The 23,064-nt window shown below is 41.5% G+C and overlaps 1 protein-coding gene across 6 annotated transcripts in view; it reads right to left on the minus strand.

The window, feature by feature from the left end:
- VPS13B (vacuolar protein sorting 13 homolog B) overlaps positions 1-23,064 on the minus strand; it is a 1,005,617-nt gene that overhangs the window by 101,352 nt on the left and 881,201 nt on the right. For all 6 annotated transcript variants that reach the window (XM_075920304.2, XM_075920302.2, XM_075920305.2 and 3 more), the window contains 2 exons: positions 19,071-19,267; positions 2,617-2,798 (listed from right to left, as the gene is read on the minus strand). In XM_075920304.2, coding sequence (XP_075776419.2) covers positions 2,617-2,798; positions 19,071-19,267 — 379 coding nt within the window. The remainder of the gene's footprint in view (positions 1-2,616; positions 2,799-19,070; positions 19,268-23,064) is intronic.

Here is a 23,064-nt window from a genome sequence, read left to right on the forward strand (position 1 = left end):
AGCCTCAGAAGCGCGGGAACCGCTGCTGCTGCCCCTTGAGACCCGGTGCCTGTGGTCTGCTGGGGACGGTCCCCAGCAGACCACAGGCACCCGGACTGAAGCCGCAGCCGCGGGGGGGTCCCGCGCCTCTGAGGCTTTGCCAGAGCAAAGCCTCAGAGGCGCGGGGAACCGCCGCTGCTGCCGCTTTGACTGAAGCGGCAGCAGCGGCGGTTCCCCGCGCCTCTGAGGCTTTGCTCTGGCAAAGCCTCAGAGGCGCGGGACCCCCCCGCGGCTGCGGCTTCAGTCCGGGTGCTTGTGGTCTGCTGGGGACCGTCCCCAGCAGACCACAGGCACCCAGACTGGAGCGGCAGCAGTGGCGGTTCCCCGCGCCTCTGAGGCAAGGCGAGGGACCCCGCCACGGCTGCGGCTTCATTCAGGGTGCCTGTGGTCTGCTGGGGACCGTCCCCAGCAGACCACAGGCACCCAGACTGAAGCCGCAGCCGTGGCGGGGTCCCTCGCCTCTGAGGCTTTGCTAGAGCAAAGCCTCAGAGGCGCGGCACCCCGCTGCCGCTGCGGCTCTGCTCCCCGTGTCCCTGGTCTGCTGGGGGGGGGGGGCGCAGCTAGTGTGCTCCCCCCCCCCAGCAGACCAGGCTTTTGTTTTGGACTCTGGGGCAGAGCAGCTGGGGCGCTGCCGATTGGTCCTGCAGCGCCCGTGGGCACTACTGGACCAACCCGGCAGCACCGCAGCTGCTCTGCCCCAGGTCCTGATTCAGCCACTGCTGGTCAGTTTCAGCAGCGGCTGAATCAGGACGTCTGGGGCAGAGCAGATGGGGTGCTGCTGGGTTGGTCCAGTAGCACCCCAGCTGCTCTGCCCCAGGCGTCCCCAAGTCAGCTTCTGCTGAAACTGACCAGCGCTGACTACAGGAAGCCCCAGGCAGAGTTGCTCTGCCCCGGGCTTCCTGGAATCAGCTGCTGATCAGTTTCAGCAGCAGCTGACTTGGGTATGCCTGGGGTTCTTAAGTTGATTCTGTATGTAAGTCAGAACTGGCGGTCAGTTTCAGCAGTGTCTGAATCTGGACGCCAGTTCCGACTTACATACAGATTCAACTTAAGAACAAACCTACAGTCCCTATCTTGTACGTAACCCGGGGACTGCCTGTATGTAGATTTGGTGGCTTACATTGTGAACTCATTTTGTGAAGGGAACATATTATTGTCAGTTCTGTATGTTTAGGGGGTATATGTATGTAACATGCCATATACATTTCTGAGCCTGTATAATTAATGAATATTAGGGACTCTGTCATACTTACTGAACTGCCATTCTATAGACTAACCAGTTTTTGTAATGGAATTTCTCTTCTAGATCTGATTAGCAGAGCATTCAAAAACCACAAGTATATGCTCCCTTTCAACACAATATAATCACCCAAAAATTAAAAACAAACCAAAACATAATCCTGAAACTCCAAAATTGAGAAATATGCAAAAAGGGTTTGATGTGGTTCATTAAAGGCTTGATCCTGGCCCAGATTCAGCAAAGCACCTAAACACTTGTTTAATATTAAGCGTGTGAGTAAATGTGAATAAACATGTTGAAGTTGTTATTATTTATGTCAGCAAGACTACTCACACACTCAAAATTAGCATATGCTGAAATGCTTTGCTGCACAGGAACCTTTTGCACAATCAAGCTCTGTTAGCTTTCAAAAATAAGTTTTGTACTCTGTATAGCACCTAACACAGTAAACCCCAATACTGACTGGCATTTTTAAGTGTAATAAAGATAAGAGCACCAGCATGAACTCAGTTGTTATGGAAAAATCTAACAGCTGTGTTTGATTTTAATCTGAGTGTTGCTTTTTCCATTATGTGTAATTCCACAGCTCCAGTAACTGGAATTGGAATATAATGATTAGAACATTTCAGAACTGTACAGGGCTAACTGGTGTGCAATTATTTTATTAGACTTTGAGAATTAATGTAAATAAAATATGATAATGAGTATATTTTAATTTTGCAAAAAACCACAACTACTAATGAAAAAAGCAGCTCTTTTAAAAAGTATGTTAGGTATCTGTTTGTATTCCAAGGAAAGCATTCTTGGCATATGAAAGCATACAATAATCTAAAGATCTCTTGGAATGTATTTGATTTTAATGCAATGATAAAAAGCATTGGACAAAAACATTCATTTTTATATTTAATTATATTTGTAGTTGCTTTACCAAGGAAACCTTACTAAAGAGACTGCAAAATTGTCGTATATTTCAACAATAATGTAAATATGCTGAAAAGTTTAAAAGTTGAATTGGTTCTATATGTTGGCTTGAGAGTGAACTGGCACCTGCTATCACTAGTCAGAGCTCAGAAAACTGAACTACTTGCACATACAATCACTCAATCCCAAGGGACAAAGTGAAGCGGATCGGTCAGTCACACTGGTTTGGGAATGTCCTCTATCAACGCACACAGAACAGAAGTTGTGAGTTCGCACTGAAGTGTTTACCAATGACCTATCCTAGTAGTGATTTTTCATATTGCTTGCTGTTTGAATAAGAAATTGGGACATAAAAGGCTAAATGATAATAAATCATAATTAAGTGTTTTTATTATTATGAGGTAAGAGGTACAAACCTGTGCCCAGCTGATCAAGATGATGGCAGAGATGGAGTTCCAAATGAGCAAATTGGACTGAAACACCAAGTGAAGGCACAAACCAAGCAGTAAAACAGGAGTCAACTCTGGTACAGGCTGCTAATGCTGTAGGAGTTACAAGCTGATCACATGCACTTTGTGAGCCAGATTCACTTTCAGAGCTGTGGAAAATATATAATGAAGCAGTAGCTCAGCAATTTGAAGTCTTTATAACTTTATAACAGGATTTGAACGTTTGCCATGCTGGTTTTCTGACATATCCAAAATAACCATTTTATTTTATATTTAACTGTTAATACTGGAGCAGGAATGACAAGCAAGAGCTCTGTGTAAGCTCGAAAGCTTGTCTCCCTCATCAGCAGAAGCTGATCCAATAAACGATATTACCTCACTCACCTTGTCTCTCTAGTGTCCTGGGATCGACATAGCTACAACAACACTGCATACAATATGGGCATACAATATGTTTTCAAGCAGAATTCCATTGGCAATATTTCAATCAAATAATTTTGTTATTGCAATAGAGTGTATTCAATTCATTTAGGGTACATCTACACAGCAGGGCCAAAGCTGACGTAACAACTTGAGCTATGTCAATTGCGTAGCTTAAACCGAAAAAGCTTATTTTGACTTTTGGTGCTGTCTATACAGCAGGAAGTCCGAGAAGGAGCACTCTTCTTCTGACTTCTCTTACTCCTCATAAAATGAGGGCTACAGGAGTTGGAATAAGAAGTTCTCCAGCTCGACATTATTTTGACATTATGTTGAAATAACTGCTTGTAGCATAGATGTGGACCATGTTCTTTCAGAATAATGTCAGTTATTCCAAAATGACTCTGCTGTGTAGACATAGCCTTACTGAAATATGTGCATCAAAAACAGCACATATTAGAAATTAATGAAAAACGGCAGTTATTTTTGTAAATGTTTGTTAAAAGATACAGATCAACTGTGTTGCCATTGCAAATGACATAAGAAAGAAAGATTTTAATAGTCACTTTACTAAGATAAAAAAGTTTTTTTTTTTTTAAAGAAAGTACTCCATAATTGTTATACTATAGCTATGTTTCCCACAATTGAGTCCCTTCCCTGCAAGCCTCTTCCTTCTTGTTCTCTTCTAGGCTACGTCTACACTGGCATGATTTTCCGAAAATGCTTTTAACGGAAAACTTTTCCGTTAAAAGCATTTTCGGAAAAGTGAGTCTAGATTGGCAGGACCCTTTTCCGCAAAAGCACTTTTTGCGGAAAAGCGTCCGTGGCCAATCTAGATGCGGTTTTCCGTAAAAAAGCCCCGATCGCCATTTTCGCAATCGGGGCTTTTTTGCGGAAAACAGTACTGTGCTGTCTACACTGGCCCTTTTGCACAAAAGTCTTTTGGAAAAAGACTTTTGCCCGAATGGGAGCAGCATAGTATTTCCGGAAAAGCACTGATGATCTTACATGAGATCATCAGTGCTTTTCCGGAAATTCAAGCGGCCAGTGTAGACAGCTGTCAAGTTTTTCCGCAAAAGCAGCTGCTTTTGCGGAAAAACTTGCCAGTCTAGACACAGCCCTACTGTATAGTCCATATTTTAGAAAAATATGTCATGGACAAACCTCTGTACTGTTATAATCTTAGCATGGAGCTATTTAATGTCTTTTATGAAACAGTAACTGAACAATTTAAAAATCATAGAATCATAGAATAATAGGACTGGAAGGGACCTCGAGAGGTCATCGAGTCCAGCCCCCCGCCCTCAAATGCCATCCCAGTTAAATTTGCTATTACTAATGACAATTCCTGACACTCTGAATATGTCCAAGACTTATCCTGAAGTTATCTTGAGAACTGCTAACACTGCCTCTCAATCCTATAGGTTGCTAAGACATCATAGCAATAGAAATAAACTTTCCAATTTAAGCTAAATCCATCATTAATGCTCTTTACTCCCACTCCCTTACCTATTTTGCAATTTTGGAGTTCTGGAGTTAAAAATCCCAGGTATCATTTGAGACCAAAAATCTGAGTTTTTGTCAACAGTTTAAAACTGGTTTTGTGTCTATCCTTAACCAAACATTAAATACATTACGCTAGCCTAAATTTAGTAAATAATTGAGATATATACAATTTGGAACAGATTTGGATTAAAAATTCCAAAAGAGTAACCATACTTTGCACATTGAGGGTGACATTTTCATCCCTTCAATTTATCTGCAGTTTCCACATGTCAATATGCAAAATTACATGCAAGAATATATATGCCTCTAATTTTCAGGTTCAAACACCTACGCATCCATTTTAAAATTCCAAATGTTTATGTCACACACATAATTTGATCATCATATGTTAAAGTAAATAACTAGCATGATATTTATCTCCAAAAAGCTTAAACTTTGGGCTTGTAAACATGATGAATTTCTGGGATTTGGGAGTTCAGAAAATGTTAGATGAATAGGTTTGTACAACATATGTTTAACACTAAACTCAAGTCCAGATGTGTAAATTATCAAAGGAAAAAGACAGGCTTTAATGCACATAGATGTTGAGGGAGGAGAAAGATTTGCTGCTGGATTTAGAGACACACATGGTGGGTGAAATAATATCTTTTACTGGATCAACTTCTGTTGATGAGAGAGACAACCTTTCAAGCTGGGCTTCCAGACCTGAGGCATAGCTCTGTAGAGCTCGAAAGGTTGTCTCTCACCAACAGAAGTTGATCCAATAAAAGATATTATTTCACCCACCATGTCTCTCTCTAAATCCAGTAGCAGATCTCTCTCACCTACAGAAGTTGGGCCAATAAAAATATTACCTCGCTCATCTTGTCTTATCCTGGAATGGACATAAGCTACAACAATGAATGCTAGATTTATATTTGATTTCCTGTGTTTCCTTTCCCTCTTCCACTTGTCCCCTATTACTTTGAAAATGGCCAAGTCATAGGCTATCTATCATTGCCACATCTACTGCCTACATTTATAACTCTCTACAGTACAGATGCCTCGACAATTAGTATCTCTGGAAATAAATAATTTTTTGAGATGGCTTGAACTAATGGGTATGGAACTGGACTGGGAGATCTATGTTCTAATGTTGTTTCTGTCATGCAAACATGATGGCTCTGTCTACACTGGCGGGTTCTTGTACAAGACCATCTTGTGCAAGGGTTCTTGTGCAAGAACTCTTGCGCAAGAACACATCCATGCTGCCATGTGGTTTTGTGCAAGAGCATCCATAGCAGTGTGGATGCTGTCTTGTGCAAGAAAGCTCTGATGGCCATTTTAAACATAGTGCTTTCTTGCACAAGAAACCCCTGCTGCGTGTCCACACTGCCCTCTTACGCAAGAGCTCTTGCAGGGCTTACACTTGTTAGAAAAGAGCGTAGCTCTTGTGCAAGAAGCCCTCTCTTACCACGCTTTACTGTAAAACTTCTTGCGCAAGAGCAGGCATGCAGTGTGGAGGCTCTGCAGAAGAACAGCAGTTCTTGCGCAAGAACCTGCCAGTGTAGACATAGCCAGAGCCTCAGTTTCCACATATGTAACACAGAAACAATTATACTTTATTTACTCTGCTTGGTTTTCCTCTTCCTTCTAATATATTAGTATTAGAAGCAGGAGGAAGACCAAGGAAATGATAGGTCCATTACTCAATAATGAGAGGAAAGAAATAACAGATAATGTGGAAATCTCAGAGGTGCTTAATGATTTCTTAGTTTCATCCAAGAAGATTGGTGGTGACTGGATGCCTACCATAATGAATGACAGTGAAATTGTAGTAAGTCCAGAAGCTAAAATAGGAAAAGAACAAGTAAAAAAATCACTTTAGAAAAGTTATTTGTGTTCAAGTCAACAGGGCTTGGTGAAATGCATCCTAGAATACTCAAGGAGCTGACTGAGGAGATATCTGAGCTATTATCTTTGAAAAGTCACGGAATACAACAGACATTCCAGAAAACTGGGAAGGGCAAATAGAGTGCTATCTATAAAAAAGGAGAAAAGACGGTTACTTACCTCATAACTGTTGCTCTTTGAGATGTGTTGCTTATGTCCATTCCACTAGGTGTGCACGCGCTGTGTGCATGACTGCCAGAACTTTTTTACCCTTAGCAGTACCCGTTGGGCCAGCCAGGGAGCCCCCTAGAGTGGCACCAGTATAGCCATGTATATATGCCTCTGCTGGCCCCAGCCCTGCTCAGTTCCTTCTTGCCGGATAATCCAATGAAGGGGAGGCGGGAGGGATTGGAATGGACATAAGCAACACATCCAAAAGAACAACAGTTACGAGGTAAGTAATCATCTTTTCCTCTTCGAGTGCTTGCTTATGTCCATTCCACTAGGTGATTCCCAAGCCATAACCATGGAGGTGGGGTCGGAAGTCTAGACTGAGATTGATTGCAACACAGCTGTCCCCACTGCAGCGTCCTGCCTAGCTTGCTGTGTGATTGCATAATGTGTTGTGAACGTGTGTACTGATGACCACATGGCCACCCTACAGATATCCAAAATTGGCACCTGAGCCAAGAATGCTGTTGATGACGCACAGGCTCTGGTCGAGTGGGCCGTGATATGGGGCACTGGTTTCCCCTGTAGGTTGTAGCATGCTCTGATGCATGCGGTGATCCACGAGGAGAGACACTGAGCTGACGCCAACCCTACATTCTCTCCGCAGTCAAGACAAAGAGCAGCGTGGACTTACGAAATTGCCTTGTCCTATCCAAATAAAATGCCAGTGCTCTCCTGACATGTAGCGTGTGTAGTGCCTGTTCTTTCCCCCCTGCATGAGGTTTCAGGTAGAACACTGGGAGGTAGATCTCCTGAGATATGTGGAACAGAGACACCACCTTGGGTTGGAAAGCCAGGTGTGGGCGTAGGGTCACCCTGTCCCTGGAGAACACCATGTACAGTGGCTCCGAGGACAAAGCGTGTAACTCTGAGACCCTTCTAGCCGAAGTAATTGCCACCAGGAATGCCATGTTTCAGGAGAGATGAGTCAGGGAACAGGTAGCCAGCAGTTCAAATGGGGCTCCCATCAGGCTGCGAAGCACTATATTCAGGTCCCATTAGGGAAAGGGTTGTCTAATCTGAGAGTACAGTCTGTCCAGGCCCTTCAGGAATCTCTTAATTATAGACAGGGCAAACACCGAACGTCCTCCTTCCCCCTGGTGAAAGGCCGCGATGGCCGCCAGGTGTACCTTAACTGAGGAGGGAGACATCCCCTGTTGCCTAAGGTCAAGGAGATATTCTAAGATACTATGAGAAGTACAACTATTTACACTAGATAGCTAAGGGCAGTCTCGCAGAGCAAGACCAATGTTCCAGTCCACCATCACAGGCGGTAAGAAGGAACTGAGTGGGGTTGGAGCCAGCAGGGGCATATATGCACGGGTATACCGGCACCACTCTAGGGGGCTCTTTGGCTGGTCCAACAGGTGCTGCTAAGGGTAAAAAAGTTCCAGTAGTCGTGCACGCAGTGTGCGCACACCTAGTGGAATGGACATAAACAAGCACTCGAAGAAGAATAAGGATAACTCAGGGAATTACAGACCAATCATCTTAACTTCTGTATCAGAAAAGGAACAAATAATTAAGGAGTCCATTTGCCAACATGTAGAAGATAAGTAAGAGTCAGCATGGATTTGTGACGAACAAATCAAGTCATACCAACCTAATAGCTTTCTTTGATAGGATAAGAAGCCTTGTGGATAAGGGGAAGTGGTAGGTGTGGTATAGCTTGATTTAGTAAAGTATTTGATATAGTGTCACATAAACATCTCTTTAATAAACTAAGGAAATACAATCTAGATAGGCCTATTATTATGTGGGTGTATAACTTGCTGGATAACTATTCCTAGGGAGCAGTGATCAATGGTTCATATTCATGCTGGAAGGGCATAATGAGTGCGGTTCTGCAAGGATTAGTTTGGGGATCAATTCTATTTATTATCTTCTCCAATTATTTAGATAAATGTCATAGATAGTACACTGATAAACTTTATGGATGGTACCAAGGTGGGAGGGGTTGCAAGTGGTTTGGAGGACAGGATTATAATTCAAAATGATCTGAACAAACTGGAGAAATGGCCTGAATTAGATAGGATGAACTTCAATAAGGACAAATGCAAAATACTTCCCGTAAGAAGAAACAATTGGTTTCACACATACAAAATGAAAAATGACTACCTAGTAAGGAGTATTACAGAAAAAGATCTGGAGGTCATATTGGACCACAAGCTAAATATGAGTCAACATTGTGACATTGCTGAAAAAAAACCCAATCATCATTCTGGGAGGTGTTCACATGTGTGTTGTAAGCAAGACACAAGAAGTGATTTTATGCTCTTTTCTTTACTGGAGTACTGCATCCAGTACTGGGTGCCACACTTAAGGAAAGATGTGGGCAAACCGGAGAAGGTCCAGAGAAGAACAAAAATGATTAAAGGTCTAGAAAAAATGACCTATGAGGAAAGGCTAAAAGAACTGAGATGTTTAAAATGGAAAAAAGAACATAGACGGGGGCTTTACAACAGCTTTCAAATATCTAAAAAGTTGTTACGAAGAGGGAGTAAATTATTCTCCTTAACCTCTGATGATAGGACAAGAAGCAATGGGCTTAAATTACAGGAAGGGAGGTTTGTGTTGTACATTAGGAAAATCTTCTTAATTGTTAGGGAGGTTTACCACTGGAATAAATTGCCTAGGGAGTTTGTGGAATATCCATCATTGGAGATTTTTAAGAGTGGGTTAGACAAACAACTGTCAGGGATGGCCTAGATGGTGCTTGGTCCTGCCATGAACTGAGGAGACTGGACTTGATCACCTCTCGAGTTTCCTTCCATTTTTATGATTCTACTTTGTAAAGTATTTGGAGACCTACAGATGAAAAACTACTAATTATAAATACCAAATAATACTTAGTACTTCCATGAGCGCAGGAGACTGGACTAGATGACCTCTTGAGTTCCCAATGCTACGATTTTATGTATCTGGGATTACTAACCCAAGGAGGGATGGGCAAAGGTTAAAAAGTAACCAATTCCAATAACCACTCAAAGCTCAAATGGCTATCTGAATTATCTAGTGCTTTTCAGTTTGCAAAACCAGCGAGTAATCTCAAAAGAACTGGTAGTACCATAAGAGTGACCTTTCTCACAATATTTCAGCACTTCCTGGTATATCTAGACTCTGAGACACAAATGAAAGAGAGAAGTACCGAGAATGAAAATTTAATTTAACTTTATAGAACCTTAAAATGACATTTAATTTTAGTTTTTTCTTTGAGTCAGCTTTTAACTTATCCAAATTGATTCATTTATCCTGTGTACAGTAGCCTTCCAGAAATGCACTTTTCAAAGTAATTTATTCATTGTCATAAAAACTAGAGTGAAGTAGTATGAAGAACAAGTTAATAACACCTCAAATTCTTTGTAAACTTAAACATTTTTGGTTTTGGAAACCATTATACCAATGAGACTCAGTTTTTCTTTCTTCCTTTATTATTACTAGGATATTTTCATAAAAACCCAACTCTTTGTTTCTTTGGACTTAATATAACCTGCTTCTTACCATTTTTATGTACAGAGTCGTAGTGTGCTGGGAACTTTATTTCCCACCCCTAATCATAACAATGATTGTGGGGCATCCTGACACAGTTTATGTAGGAAGACATGTGTCAGAAACTTTACACCCAGAAAGTAATTCAAAGCATTTATCCTTATTTTACTGTGATCTTCTTACCCTTCAAACAATATACCATGTGGTTATAATAGCTGGGCACTCAAAATGTCAGGACTAAAAAGATTTTTAGAGAAACTAAACTACTTTCTTTTACTGATGTGTAGAAACCTTAGTATAAAAAAGGACCACCATATCACTTTTTGGTTACTGAACCAACTGCTGAGACTAATTCCAAGAGAAACTTGAAATAGCAAACCCTACCACTTACAAAATGCTTGACAGAATAAAGTAATCAAGAGTTACATAGCAAGCTTGAGAAGAGCTGTTTTTTGTGCAACAGAACAAGCATAAAATTGTTGCACATGGTAATGAAACTGAGTATTTTTGATGGTATGGGAAGAAGGGGAGAAACAGAAGATCAGAGGTAACATCTTACTAAATATTTTAGAAATGTCTGTCTGTCCAGCCATCTGTGAGCCTGTTTGCTCAAGAACTCCTCCTAAATGCTAAGAGCTAGGACCATCAAACTTGGTAAGTAGCTTCCTTTTATCATAATGTAAAACAAGTTAAGGGTTTGGTTGTTTCAGGACAATGGGATGTGCCTGTAATTTGAAATAAAAGTTATTTGAGTTGAGGACCTGAGCAACACCATATAAATCCTAGAACATAAGAGTGGCCATACTGGGTCAGCCCAATGATTCATCTAGCCCAGGATCCTGCCTTCCAACAGTGGCCAATGTCATGTGCTGCAAAAGGAATGAACAGAACAGGTAATCATCCAGTGATCCATTCCCTGTTACCTACTGTCATTTGTTGGCAAACTGAAGGCTAGAACACCAACCTCTCCCGTCCTGGCTAATAGCCATTGATGGACCTATCCTTCATAAATTCATTTGCTTTAAAAAAAACCCTTATCAGTGGCTTCATAATACAGAAGATTATATTAAGCGCATGATGGAAGCCTCTTGCTACAGAGGCTATGTCAACACTAAAGAGTTTTTGCTCAAAAACAGCTGCTCTTGCGCAAAAACCCATGGAGCGTCCACACCTCAAGTGTGTTTTTGCGCAAGAAAATCTACAGTTAATCGACAGAACAGAGAGCTTTTTGCGGTTTAGGTAAACCTCCTTCTACAAGGCATAACTCCTTTTTGTGCAAGAGTTCTTGTGCAAAAAGGTGTGTGTGGATGCTCAACAGGGGTTTCTTGAGCAAAAAGAGCCTATCACAAAAAGCACAGGTGCTCTGATGGCCATTCTGTTAATGACAATCAGAATTTTCTTGCGCAAGAGTGTCCATGCAGTGTGGATGTTCTCTTGTGCAAAAGCACATTGCTTTTGCGATGTTCTTTTGAGGTGTGGACATGCTTTTGCGCAAGAAGTTTTTGTGGAAGATCTCTTGTGCAAAAACCCTGCAGTGTAGACATAACCTAAGAGAAAATCAGTGTCTCTTGAAAATCGTTTGAGGAAAAAGAAAATTTCTTTTGTTTTCTCCTCTCACATCTAAATGTAAGGGGACTGTAGCCCCTTACTAAAACTCTGTGGGAGTTTTTGGTTCGCCAGCTCCCAATATCAAAAGGGGAAGGGTCCATGAGAAATCAGGGCCCTGAGACTGACAGACCCCAGAGACAATGGAAAGCAGCCGACACTCCAACTCGGCCTGATTGACAGGTTGGACAGGCCAGTGAGGAAAGTAAGAGGCCAGGCCCTGTCCTCCCTGTGAGCTGGGATTTTTCTGGGTCTCTCTGAGCAAGGAGAGAGCTGAGAGACAGCTATGAGGAGCAAGCTGTGTGGAGAGGCAGTCCTGCAGTAACAGAGCCAGGCACACACAGCCCAAGGAGTGCAACATGTGCTGAGGGGCAGTTTTGCAGCAACAAAGCCAGGCATACACAGTCCAAGGAGCGCAGACCCCGTGTTGAGCAGCAGACTGGCAGTGCTCAGAGAGCCAAAAGGGACAGAAAAGCAACGCAAGGAGCTGGAGACTGGCAAAGCAGCACAGCCTGCAGCTGGGTGTGGTGAGCAGCTGGGACCAGCAAAGTGCAGAGAGGGGCACTGGGCAGGGAGATATCACCAGCCAAGAGACCCAGCAGGCCAGACTGGGAGAGGGGTCTGGCCACTTAGAGCTTGAAGCTGTGTGGTCACTGCCAGAGCAAGCGTGTCCAGCCTGCAACCCCACTGCAGCACATCCAGGGCCTCTAAGGGACCTAAAAGGAAGAGACTGTGAACTGTCCTTACACTCTGCAGACTGCTGTTTTGATGTCCCCATGCTACAGAGCAGGGCTGTGTGTTCTCATTTAACCATTCTCATTTTTTCTTATTATTTTCTCTTTAATCAGTTGATGTTTAATACATTGTATTTGCTTTGAACCTTATGAAATAATCACTGGGCTAAGAAAGCATGCAGTGTAAAGAGAGCACCTCGGAGTGGGGACACCCTAGCCCCTGCCCCAAGTGACTACAAGGTCGGGGATTAAGCCCCAGGAAACCTGGGCCCAGCCTTGTTGGGGTTTCGAGGACTCTGCTACTCAAGAGAGTGGAAGGGGAGTCCTCAGGATCAGGGAGGCCATGGGGTAAAGGAAGTGGGAGTGGGGATTCAGATCCTTTCGCTGGTTCATTTCACCGGGGTGGTATAGTAGCCAGGAAATTTCTCCACAATAATGGGACCATTCCCCTGCTTACATAATGAGTTTCTGGGGTTCTTCATTTTCAAAACTGTTTGGCCATGCTGGGAAAAGATACTATTATGAGTGAGAGAGTCCACTGTTGTTATTCCTTGAAACCACTTCCAGAATGACTACTATTGGCATTGAAAATAATAACTACAATAAAGGAGTCAGCTTTAAACAAATATCAATATTTGCTAACAGTTACATTAGTGGCATCTGGAATACCACAATATTATTTCTTTAAGGGAAGAAAAGAACTTCAGTATTTCAGATACCATTTTGTGGTAAAGCCGTCAGTAAATATTTATTTTTGAAAGGGGACCATATTACTTAGAACTAATTTAGAGATTTTTCTATTCCAATTGCTTGATATACTGTGATTGCAACCAGATTCTTTGTCTGGCCAGATTTCAGATGGACTTTCAACATTGCTTTTGTCTTAAAGTGCATGCAATGAGAATTTTAGCCCTAAAGTTTCTATCCTTCATTTTACTTTCCATTATATGTCATGTGCAATATAGTAATATAACAGAATTTTCGTATAGTCCAGAAACACTTCTCCTGTTGAGTCCTGCTGAAGCAAAAGTAGGAGTTTTAACTTTACATTAAATAAGACTCTGATTGTCATAACAAGCAATTGTGATTCATAAACAGATAATAGTGGGCAAGATTCTCTGATTTCCTTCAGAGGCACAAAGGTTAACAGAGACTATACAACATCCCTGCTAATAATAAAAGACAGAGTTAGTTTGTACAGCTCCAAGTATGGCATGGTAAATTGATGTGTGATTGTACTGGAAGGTAGAGCAACAGAAACAGAAAATATAAATAATGGCAGAATTGAATCTAATATTGTCAAATGATTTCCAAAGATTTCCATGAAGCATCAGAGTCTATTAAATGGACAACTTCTATAGTACAGATAAGATCTCTTAAAAATTATAATTTCACATCTTACAAACCCAGAAATACTTGCATTATTCCTTCTATTCCAAGAGTGCAATTTTTAAAAGCAAACCTACCATTTGTGACAAATTGAAACATGAAAAAATACCCACCGGGAGAAAAAAGAAACTACTGAACTCATGATCCAAACAATGGTTTGAACACAGCTCTCTAGAGCACTCCATCCAATATATCAAACTACTTTGAATCTAACCCAAAACAATTAACTAGAAACACAATTGTGATTTCCCATAGGAATTCCTTAAAAAGTAGATGTCAAAGGCACATGCACCTGTATTATGGTATCTTAGATTTGAAGATGTTGCTGCTAAGGCATTCTCCATTTTTAAGAATATGACCTCAAATATGTCAATAACTATAAAATGCTGTTATTCAATACATTAAATATATACCACAGCCTTTAAAGTGCTTAGAATGATAACAGTATGACTGGAAATGGATGAAGCCTCTCCGCCCTCAGTCTTTTTCTACTTAAGCCTAGTATACTACCTTGACGTCTCTGTAATAAGAGCTTTCAATCCCTGCCCCATGAAACCTTTTCCTACAAAGGTAATTTATTCTAGGGTAACAACATAATTCTGCTCTCATACCCTCTTATTTTGGAATTCCTCATGAGCTGCAGCTGCCAATTATCCCACATTATTTGGGGGTATTTCTGCTGTGGACTATCTCTAAAATTATTTCAAATCATCAAACTGAATTTGAACAATTAATAGCCTTACAAGTGAAATAAGAATAATTTATTAATTAAACCACACAGCATCTAGATTATTCATGTCTGCATTATTAATCACTCCCTAATCAATTCTGCAAATAGTGAGCATGTCACAGATTTTGGATAATACCATCTTTGGATAGCATAATAGCCATCACGGCTGACATTATCACAGTCTGCTCATCAGGTCCGCTGAATACATATCTTCCCACAAAACCTGCAGTTTTTGTATCATAAAGTAATGGGAACTATGTAAATTTCAGCCTTTATTTCCATGTTAGGAATTAATAATAAAGGGTATGTCTACACTACCCCGCTAGTTCGAACTAGCGGGGTAATGTATGCATACCGCACTTGCTAATGAAGCCCGGGATTTGAATTTCCCGGGCTTCATTAGCATAAGCGGGGAGCCGCCATTTTTAAATCCTCGCTGCTTCAAACCCCGTGCAGCGCGGCTACACGGGGCTCGAACTAGGTAGTTCGGACTAGCTGCCTATTCCGAACTACCGTTACTCCTCGTGAAACGAGGTGTACCGGTAGTTCGGAATAGGCACCCTAGTCCGAACTACCTAGTTCGAGCCCCGTGTAGCCGTGCTGCACGGGGTTCGAAGCAGCGGGGATTTAAAAATGGCGGCTCCCTGCTTATGCTAATGAAGCCCGGGAAATTCAAATCCCGGGCTTCATTAGCAAGTGCGGTATGCATACATTACCCTCCTAGTTCGAACTAGGAGGGTAGTGTAGACATACCCAAAGAATGTAAAAAACACAAGGGATTAGCACTTTAATACTAGCGATTAGCATCTCAGAGAAGTTACAACAAAAACCTGCAGGTTTTCTGGGCTTTTCTTGATTTTTTTTTTAACAGAAAATTACTGGTAGTGAGCACTTGCTTGTACATGGCACCAATATGGAGGTCTGTACCAAAATGCATAAATCAAACAGAAAATAAACGCCAATCAAGATAAGGATTTTCTAGGATTAATTCATTTTTGTAGAACAACTCTAAATTAGATATTTAAAAATTTAATCAATTAATTAATCATGTCTTTTTAGATCATTTTAAAAATTTCAAATGCTGTGTAACTATGAAGTAATAAAACTAAACTACTTATCTACACAAAAATGTGACTTTTGTTACTTATATCTTTTTCTTTTTCAATTATGAAGTGTTTCAGATATTGAGGTGTATGTTCTCTCACTTTTTACTAGAGCCCTGTATGGATACAACATTTGCAGGGTTCTATTTTTCATCCCATCAGTCCTGACTTGGATGGATAATAAAAAATGCCAGTGAAGCAGTTCCAGATATTATTTGATCTAAATGAAGCTCTTAGAACAGGTGTGGGCAAATACCAGTCCACGGGCAATGTTCCCTCTAAGCTGTGTGGCAAAACAGCCCTGCAGCTGCTTAATCAGCTCCACTCAGCCAGGGACTCTCAGCTTTGCGCATGGAGCTCCTGACTTGGTGCGGCTGATTAAGCAGCTGCGGGGCTATGTTGCCACACAGTTTAAAGGGAAACTTGCCCATAGGTAGGATTTGGTCCATCAGGGTTAGCTCCTGGCAGACTGCCACTACTATATTTACCTGTATCACACAGATGTGGGCAACTGCAGTTCCCTTTGGCCACAGATCATTGTTCCCAGACAATGGGAGCTGTGGGAAATGGTGTCCTGGTCTGTGCTGCTTCTTGCATCTCCTCCTGGCTGGGAATAGTGATCTGTGACTAATGGGAGCTACAATAACAAGTACCTGTGGAGGCGCAGGTAAATATAGCAGCAGCAGTCCGCCAGGGACTAACCCTCGTTAACTGTCACCATTTTATTGCCCACTCCTGGATTAGAATGTCCACCATTAGGCATTCATTTTGATTCTCCCTACTCTCTCCATATTACCTTATTCCTGCTTCCTTGTAAAAGGTACAAATTAATCTAAGGAAGACTATAATTTGCACTTGTTTACACTTTCTTGTGGTTCCTTTAGAACAGTGGTTCCCAAACTTTTTGGCATCACGCCCCCTTTTTTATTTTTGAAAAACCCTCACGCCCCCCCACCCAAAAATGGCAAAACTTGATGAGCAAAAAAAAAAAAACTGACCGGGGCAGCAAAACTTGTTGGGGGAGGGGGAAGGGGAGCTGGGTCACCTCACGCCCCACCTGGAATTTCTTCCCGCCCCCCAGTTTGGAAACCCATGATTTTTTTGCTTTTCCTATACCCACAAAATTATGGAAAGTAGCTGGATGTGTTCAATCAAAATTATCATGGCATATTAAAAATTTCATATCACTCACCACAAATTTTTCTATACACATATTTAATACTATGGTTCTCAACTTTTTTCATATTATGACCCTATGTTATGATACCAGTCTAAGTATAAAGAAAGGGAAGACTATCATGTCTCAGCATCAGACCTATGGCCACCCCACTGCAACCAGAGGTTGTAAACCACAGATTAATATATTGTGAATTTGTGTTGTGCTCTGAAATGTTTCTGATGCTCGTCACAGATTTCTAGGTTACACTGGTTTGCTCTATTAGCTTTTAAAGTTACTTGCATTTCACTTAAACACTAGAGTTGGTCCTAATGATTGTTGCTTACAAAACTTTTAAATAGAATTCTCAGTGTGAAATATTAGATAGAATGATTAATCCCATTTGAATAGAAAACAATAGCTGTAACTGCAATGTCAAATGCTTTGATGAAAAAAAAAACCCCTACTGAATTTCACTAGCTTCATTTCCAATTCCCACAGAGTTCACATTTCTATGGGGTTAAGTTGACCACAAAGGTAATTTTGCAAAGGTCCCACATTCAGAGGAATTAACCTTGTCTAAAATATTTAACTTCTTAGTGATGAACATGCATTCCTTCACAATTAACATCAAGAAATCATTTCCAACCTGATATTATTGATGGAAACCAGATGTTTAATTTTTTTTATTGATTTTGTTCCTGACTCCCCCTGAATTCTATAGGTTCTTATACACACATGGCAGTAACAACAAGCAGTAGACAAGCTCCTAAGCCATCCAACTTGTAGGGATAAACTGAGGCAGCCCATGGTATCTTGCTGAGAACTGAGAACTCAAATCCTAAATTATTAAGGCCAGGCCTGAGAATCACACAGACAGTAGCTATCATGACTCTGGTTCCTCTGGCAACCACATTCCAAAGGGGCTTCACTCTGATAAGGCCTGGCTGGTATCAGCCAGGCTGCGCGGTTTCTCTCACTGTCTCCTGTAATTTCAGATAAATAAGCTTGGATCCCAAGGACTGTGCCAACGCAAGGAAGTAGTCATCTTGCAGTAGGCATATCATAATTTCAGCAAAACAAGTTACCATCAACATGTCCGTTTTGTTTATGTTGGCTCATTTAGCTTGTTAGAAATAACTATCTGTATTAGTGATAATATGTTTAATTTGCAATGGGCGGAGATACTGTGTAACCTTCGTAGTTCATTGGCTTATGTGCTCATCTAATTTCCGCCGCTAGACCTATCAAATCATTTCCCCTCCACCCATCTACTGCCTATATAATCTAATGTATGTTTTGGTTAAGTTAGTGCTCTTCAGGTTAACCCCTGGTTGGTACTCCACCAGCGCTGGTGTTCAATAAATCTTCAGCTTGTTTTCACCTGCATCCAGTGTGTCTGAAATTATTCACTACACAACCATATAACTTACTAAAGGGATAAGAATGGGGAGTGGTTTGACATTTGAATTGTTATTTGTGAAAGTTAGATTCAATAATGCCCCCATAATGTTTTTTCAAACTCTACAAGGTAATCAAAAACTCATAAACAAAGTCCAAACTTTGACTCTCAGTGCACTTTTCAAGGTTAACCATTTACAAAGCTTCCAGATGCGAAGAAATGAAAACATTTATGTTCTGAAAAAATAAGTGCTTCTAAAGTTTGCTGGTGGTAAATTTCCATTTGTTAACATTGTAAGAGCACAGTGTCATTGATACATGGTGACCATAAAGCATCACTAGGATTATAGTTATCATGTAATCACCAAGAAATGCATTCACAACTGAGTTGTGCCTTTCAGGTTCTGTCTCACACCAAGAGTGGCGCAAAGATGCTCTACTCTGGTGGTAAATCCCAGGCATACAGGGGAAGTATGTCTCCTACTACACCGTTTAAGGAGTTGTGGCACATCATCCCCTGATTAACAAGTTAGTTTTGCTGCTTGGTGCAGGTGGATGGGTCTGGCCATGGCCTGACTGCCTCCTCCTCTCTTTGAATAATCCTAGGGCTCAGAGAGTCCAAGGATTCCAAGGTTAATTGTTAACTTATAAATCTACAGGAGAAGGAAGGTTGTGTGAGGGTCAATTACTATCTGAAGCTCAGTTAGAAACTAGCATAAATGAAAGAAGAGCAGTTGCACCAAGTCTCCGGGGACTAGTATTAGTTTTCCTTCTTCTAAGATTACCTTTGGTCATCAGGTCCATTCTGACTGCTGTTCAGGACAATCCTCCAAAGGTCTGAGGCTACAAGCTCTTTCTGATCATTCACAAGGCTGACACTGGGCAGCTGTAGCTCACAAACTTTGCTTTCTGATAGACTGAACTCCCGGAATGCAACAAATGATTTCTGGAGCTCATCCCAGTACTCCAAGCTACAAGGAACCTGTGATAGTAAAGAAATCTCAGTTACTTTGTACTTCTAAACAAATACATAAAACAAGTATCTATAGTACACTTATAAAGTCAAAATTAAACCAAAACAATTCCCAAATGACTGTCAGAATTTTTAATCCTTATTATGTATTCTGTGCTTCCTCCTACTGTTAAGTTACCTTTTTACTAGACTGTTCTATCAACATATTACTCCAAACATCCTCTTACATATTGGGAAAGTAGTTATTACACCATAGAGCATATGCACCCACAGAAAATAATTTGAAACAATAAGTGAAAGAAACCTGGATAGCAGTAACTATGCAAGACATCAGAATTAGATGTGCTTGTAACACAATACAGGCAGTCCCCGAGTTATGCGGATCCGACTTATGTCGGATCCGTACTTACGAACGGGGCTTTTCTCGCCCCGGAGGACGCGGGCGGTGGGACCGCCCAGACGCGCTGCGGTCCCGCCTCCCACATCCGCCGGGGCGAGAAAAGCTGCTCCGCGTCTCCCTGGTCTGCTGGGGAGGGGGGGCGCCCCAGCAGACCAGGGAGACATGGAGCAAAGCCGCGGAGGAGCCAGGTGGGGGGACCGTGGCGCGTCTCGGTCCCGCCACCCGCGTCTCCCTGGGTCTGCTGGGGGGAAGGGCGTAGCTAGTGTGGGGCCTCGCCCCCCAGCAGACCAGGCTTTTCTCGGGGACGCCTGTGGTAGAGCAGCTGGGGCACTGCCGGTTGGTCCCGCAGCGCCGCTCTCGGCGCTACTGGACCAACCCGGCAGCACCCCAGCTGCTCTGCCCCAGGCGTCCCCAAGTCAGCCGCTGCTGAAACTGACCAGCCGCTGACTACAGGAAGCCCGAGGCAGAGTTGCTCTGCCCCGGGCTTCCTGGAATCAGCTGCTGATCAGTTTCAGCAGCAGCTGAGTTGGGGATGCCTGGGGTAGAGGAACTGGAGTGCTGCCGGGTTGGTCCCGGCAGCACCCCAGCTGCTCTGTCCCAGGCGTCCAGATTCAGCCGCTGTTGAAACTGATCAGCAGCTGATTCCCGGAAGCCCGGGGCAGAGCAACTCTGCCTCGGGCTTCCTGTAGTCAGCCGCTGGTCAGTTTCAGCAGTGGCTAAATCTGCTAAATTTTTGGCCCCCATTAACAGAAACATATAGAAACCAGAGAGAATTAAGGGGAAGCCACAAAAATGACCAAAGGAATAGGGTGCCTGACAAATGAGGAAAAGCCCACTGTATACTGACTGAAAGGAGATAAAAAACAGTTTTAACATTTGAAAAGAAACTGATTTATATGCACAGTATTTTTCCCTAATTTTATTTTAAGATGTACCTTAAGAAATGTAGAATAGACATATATTAGGTTTCAAGATATCATTTATGAGTTATAAAGTAAAAGGTCAAACACGCAGTTTATGTGATCTCCCTAAACTAACTACAGCTAATATGCTTTGGGACTGTCCAAAACTCTAAGCGTACTAGGCTGAAGAATGCAAAAGACTTCCTTGATTTAGAATCCTATATTCCCAAACATCTAGATTTATTCATTCTAGGGGGCTTATTATTGCTAATGCCTGATCTGGATAAATTTAATGTATGATGGGACCTCTGGGTAGCATTAGCTGCCAAAAACAATTGTTGTGAAAGACTGAAAATAGGCTATATCCCCAAAACCGAGTCACTGGCAGTGGGAATGAGTGAATTAGATGTACTAGAAATGCCCCATGTGTAAAATTAAATATGGTTCTTTCATCTTGAAATGTTTGAGTAACACTCTAGCTACAATTCAAACAATAGTTACCTCCCTCAGAATGTGGCTTCTGTGATTTCCTTCAGAAAACTAGGGTAAACACCATGGCTACAAGACTAGCCAACAATCTGCACTAATAAACAACTACACACAAGAATCCTGGTACCTCTGTTGACAAAACTTTCCTTTTTTCCCTTAGTTATCAAAAAGGTGCATAGTTGTGATCATGTTCCTCATCAAAACCAAGAAAGAACACTGGGTATAGCTTATATCTCCCAATTTCATTTGTTACATGGAGTGCAAAGATACTATTTAAGCCCCCTCTAGCCTAATACTGAACTCAGAATCTCCAAAATCAACTTTTCAAAATGGCTGCTACATATTTTAGTATATAAAAACCTTACTCAGAACAGGCAGCACTCTTCCTCCATGTAGGGATACTACAGCGCAAAGCAATACAAGCACTCAAAGTTTTAATCTCTCTTTTGGTAGCTTCTGTGAAAGCATTAACGAAGGGAACAGTTGAGTTACAGACTAATGTGTTCATGTGTTGCCCTCACAGATGCTCCTACAGCCTTTTATTTATGTACGGTTTCATTTTTTTGTTTGAAAAAAGGCTTCTAAAGATGAAATGTTCACTTCTTGAAATGCTATCCTTCACACGGTGGGTGCTTCCCCTTGGAGATGAAGTCACTCCTGTTCTAGAAACAACTACTGTACAACAAAACGCACACAGAAGACAGGAAACATGTGTGTGTTTGATTATCTCTTAACAGGGCCACCTAAGTGAAAGAAAAGCGGAATACAAAACAATCTTGTACTTTGTGTCAGACGCCAACTCATGCTGCGATTTTAACCCACGCTTCCTGTATGATTGCTCCATAATATGGCTATCCTGGTATTAGGATATTTTTCTGTTCTACAGCCAAGTGCCTTGAAAATACAATTCTCCCTTTAGATGAATTGAAGAAATAGCAGAAAAAAAAATAAAAACTCTTGTCCAGATTACTGTAAGAAGATAATTCTTGGCAATGTTCACCTGTAGTCTGTATTTTTTAATTTTATTTTTAACATAAAAAAACGGCATCAAAATTGCAAAAGCAATGTTAGTTGAAAATTGCATTATAGAGAAAGTGAATTCAAAATAAAATTAAGGATAAACAAATATAAAAAACAAAATGTGTGTATATACATTTTTAATAATCTAAACTGAACTCTAGAATTTTGACAATTTTTTTTTAACAATTTCAGAATTTTTCAATGCACACTTGCCAGATTAACTTCCTATGCAACTGAGTGATGTGAACTTACAGTGCAGAGCAAGTTACCTTCAAGAAATTGGATAACATTTCTGACCTCCTTCTCAAGGGAGTAAGATAATATCTTACCACTGTTGAAAATAATCTCTTCTGGCATATCTATGTTCTGGAAATTCACTCCATTAGACTTTTGATGTGGATCCAAATAAAAAATAGAGGTAATTCAAAGTCAGATACAGCATAATGACGTTTCAGCTATTATGTAATCCAATAATGGATAGTTGCAAAAAGGAAATTATGTTGGTTTCATTTGCATCTTTGTTATGTTGATTTTGTGACATTCACACTATTTTGCTATATCCTTAGACTTTGGACACTGAAAATTTTCTTCAACAGCACACTCTCACGGCCTAACATATAGTGATAAGCAGATACTGTAATTGGAAAACCTTTAAGGAGTGGGCAGGCATCAGTGGAGAAAGAACAGGTTAAGAACTATTTAGAAAAGCTAGACCTACACAAATCCATGGGTCTGGATTTAATGCATCCAAGGGTACTGAGGGAGTTGGCAAATGTCATTGCAGAGCCTTTGGTCATTCTCTTTGAAAACTCGTGGAGATCAGGAGAGATCACAGATGATTGGAAAAAGGCAAATTTAGTGCCCATCTTTTAAAAAGGGAAGAAGGACAATCCAGGGAACTACACACCAGTCAGCCTTACCTCAATCCCTGGAAAAATCATGGAGGGGATCCTCAAGGAATCAATTTTGAAGCACTTGGAAAAGGGGAATGTGAT

The sequence above is a fragment of the Pelodiscus sinensis genome, chromosome 2 (assembly GCF_052426305.1).
Source record: "Pelodiscus sinensis isolate ZL-2025 chromosome 2, ASM5242630v1, whole genome shotgun sequence".
NCBI classification, from domain to species: domain Eukaryota; kingdom Metazoa; phylum Chordata; order Testudines; family Trionychidae; genus Pelodiscus; species Pelodiscus sinensis.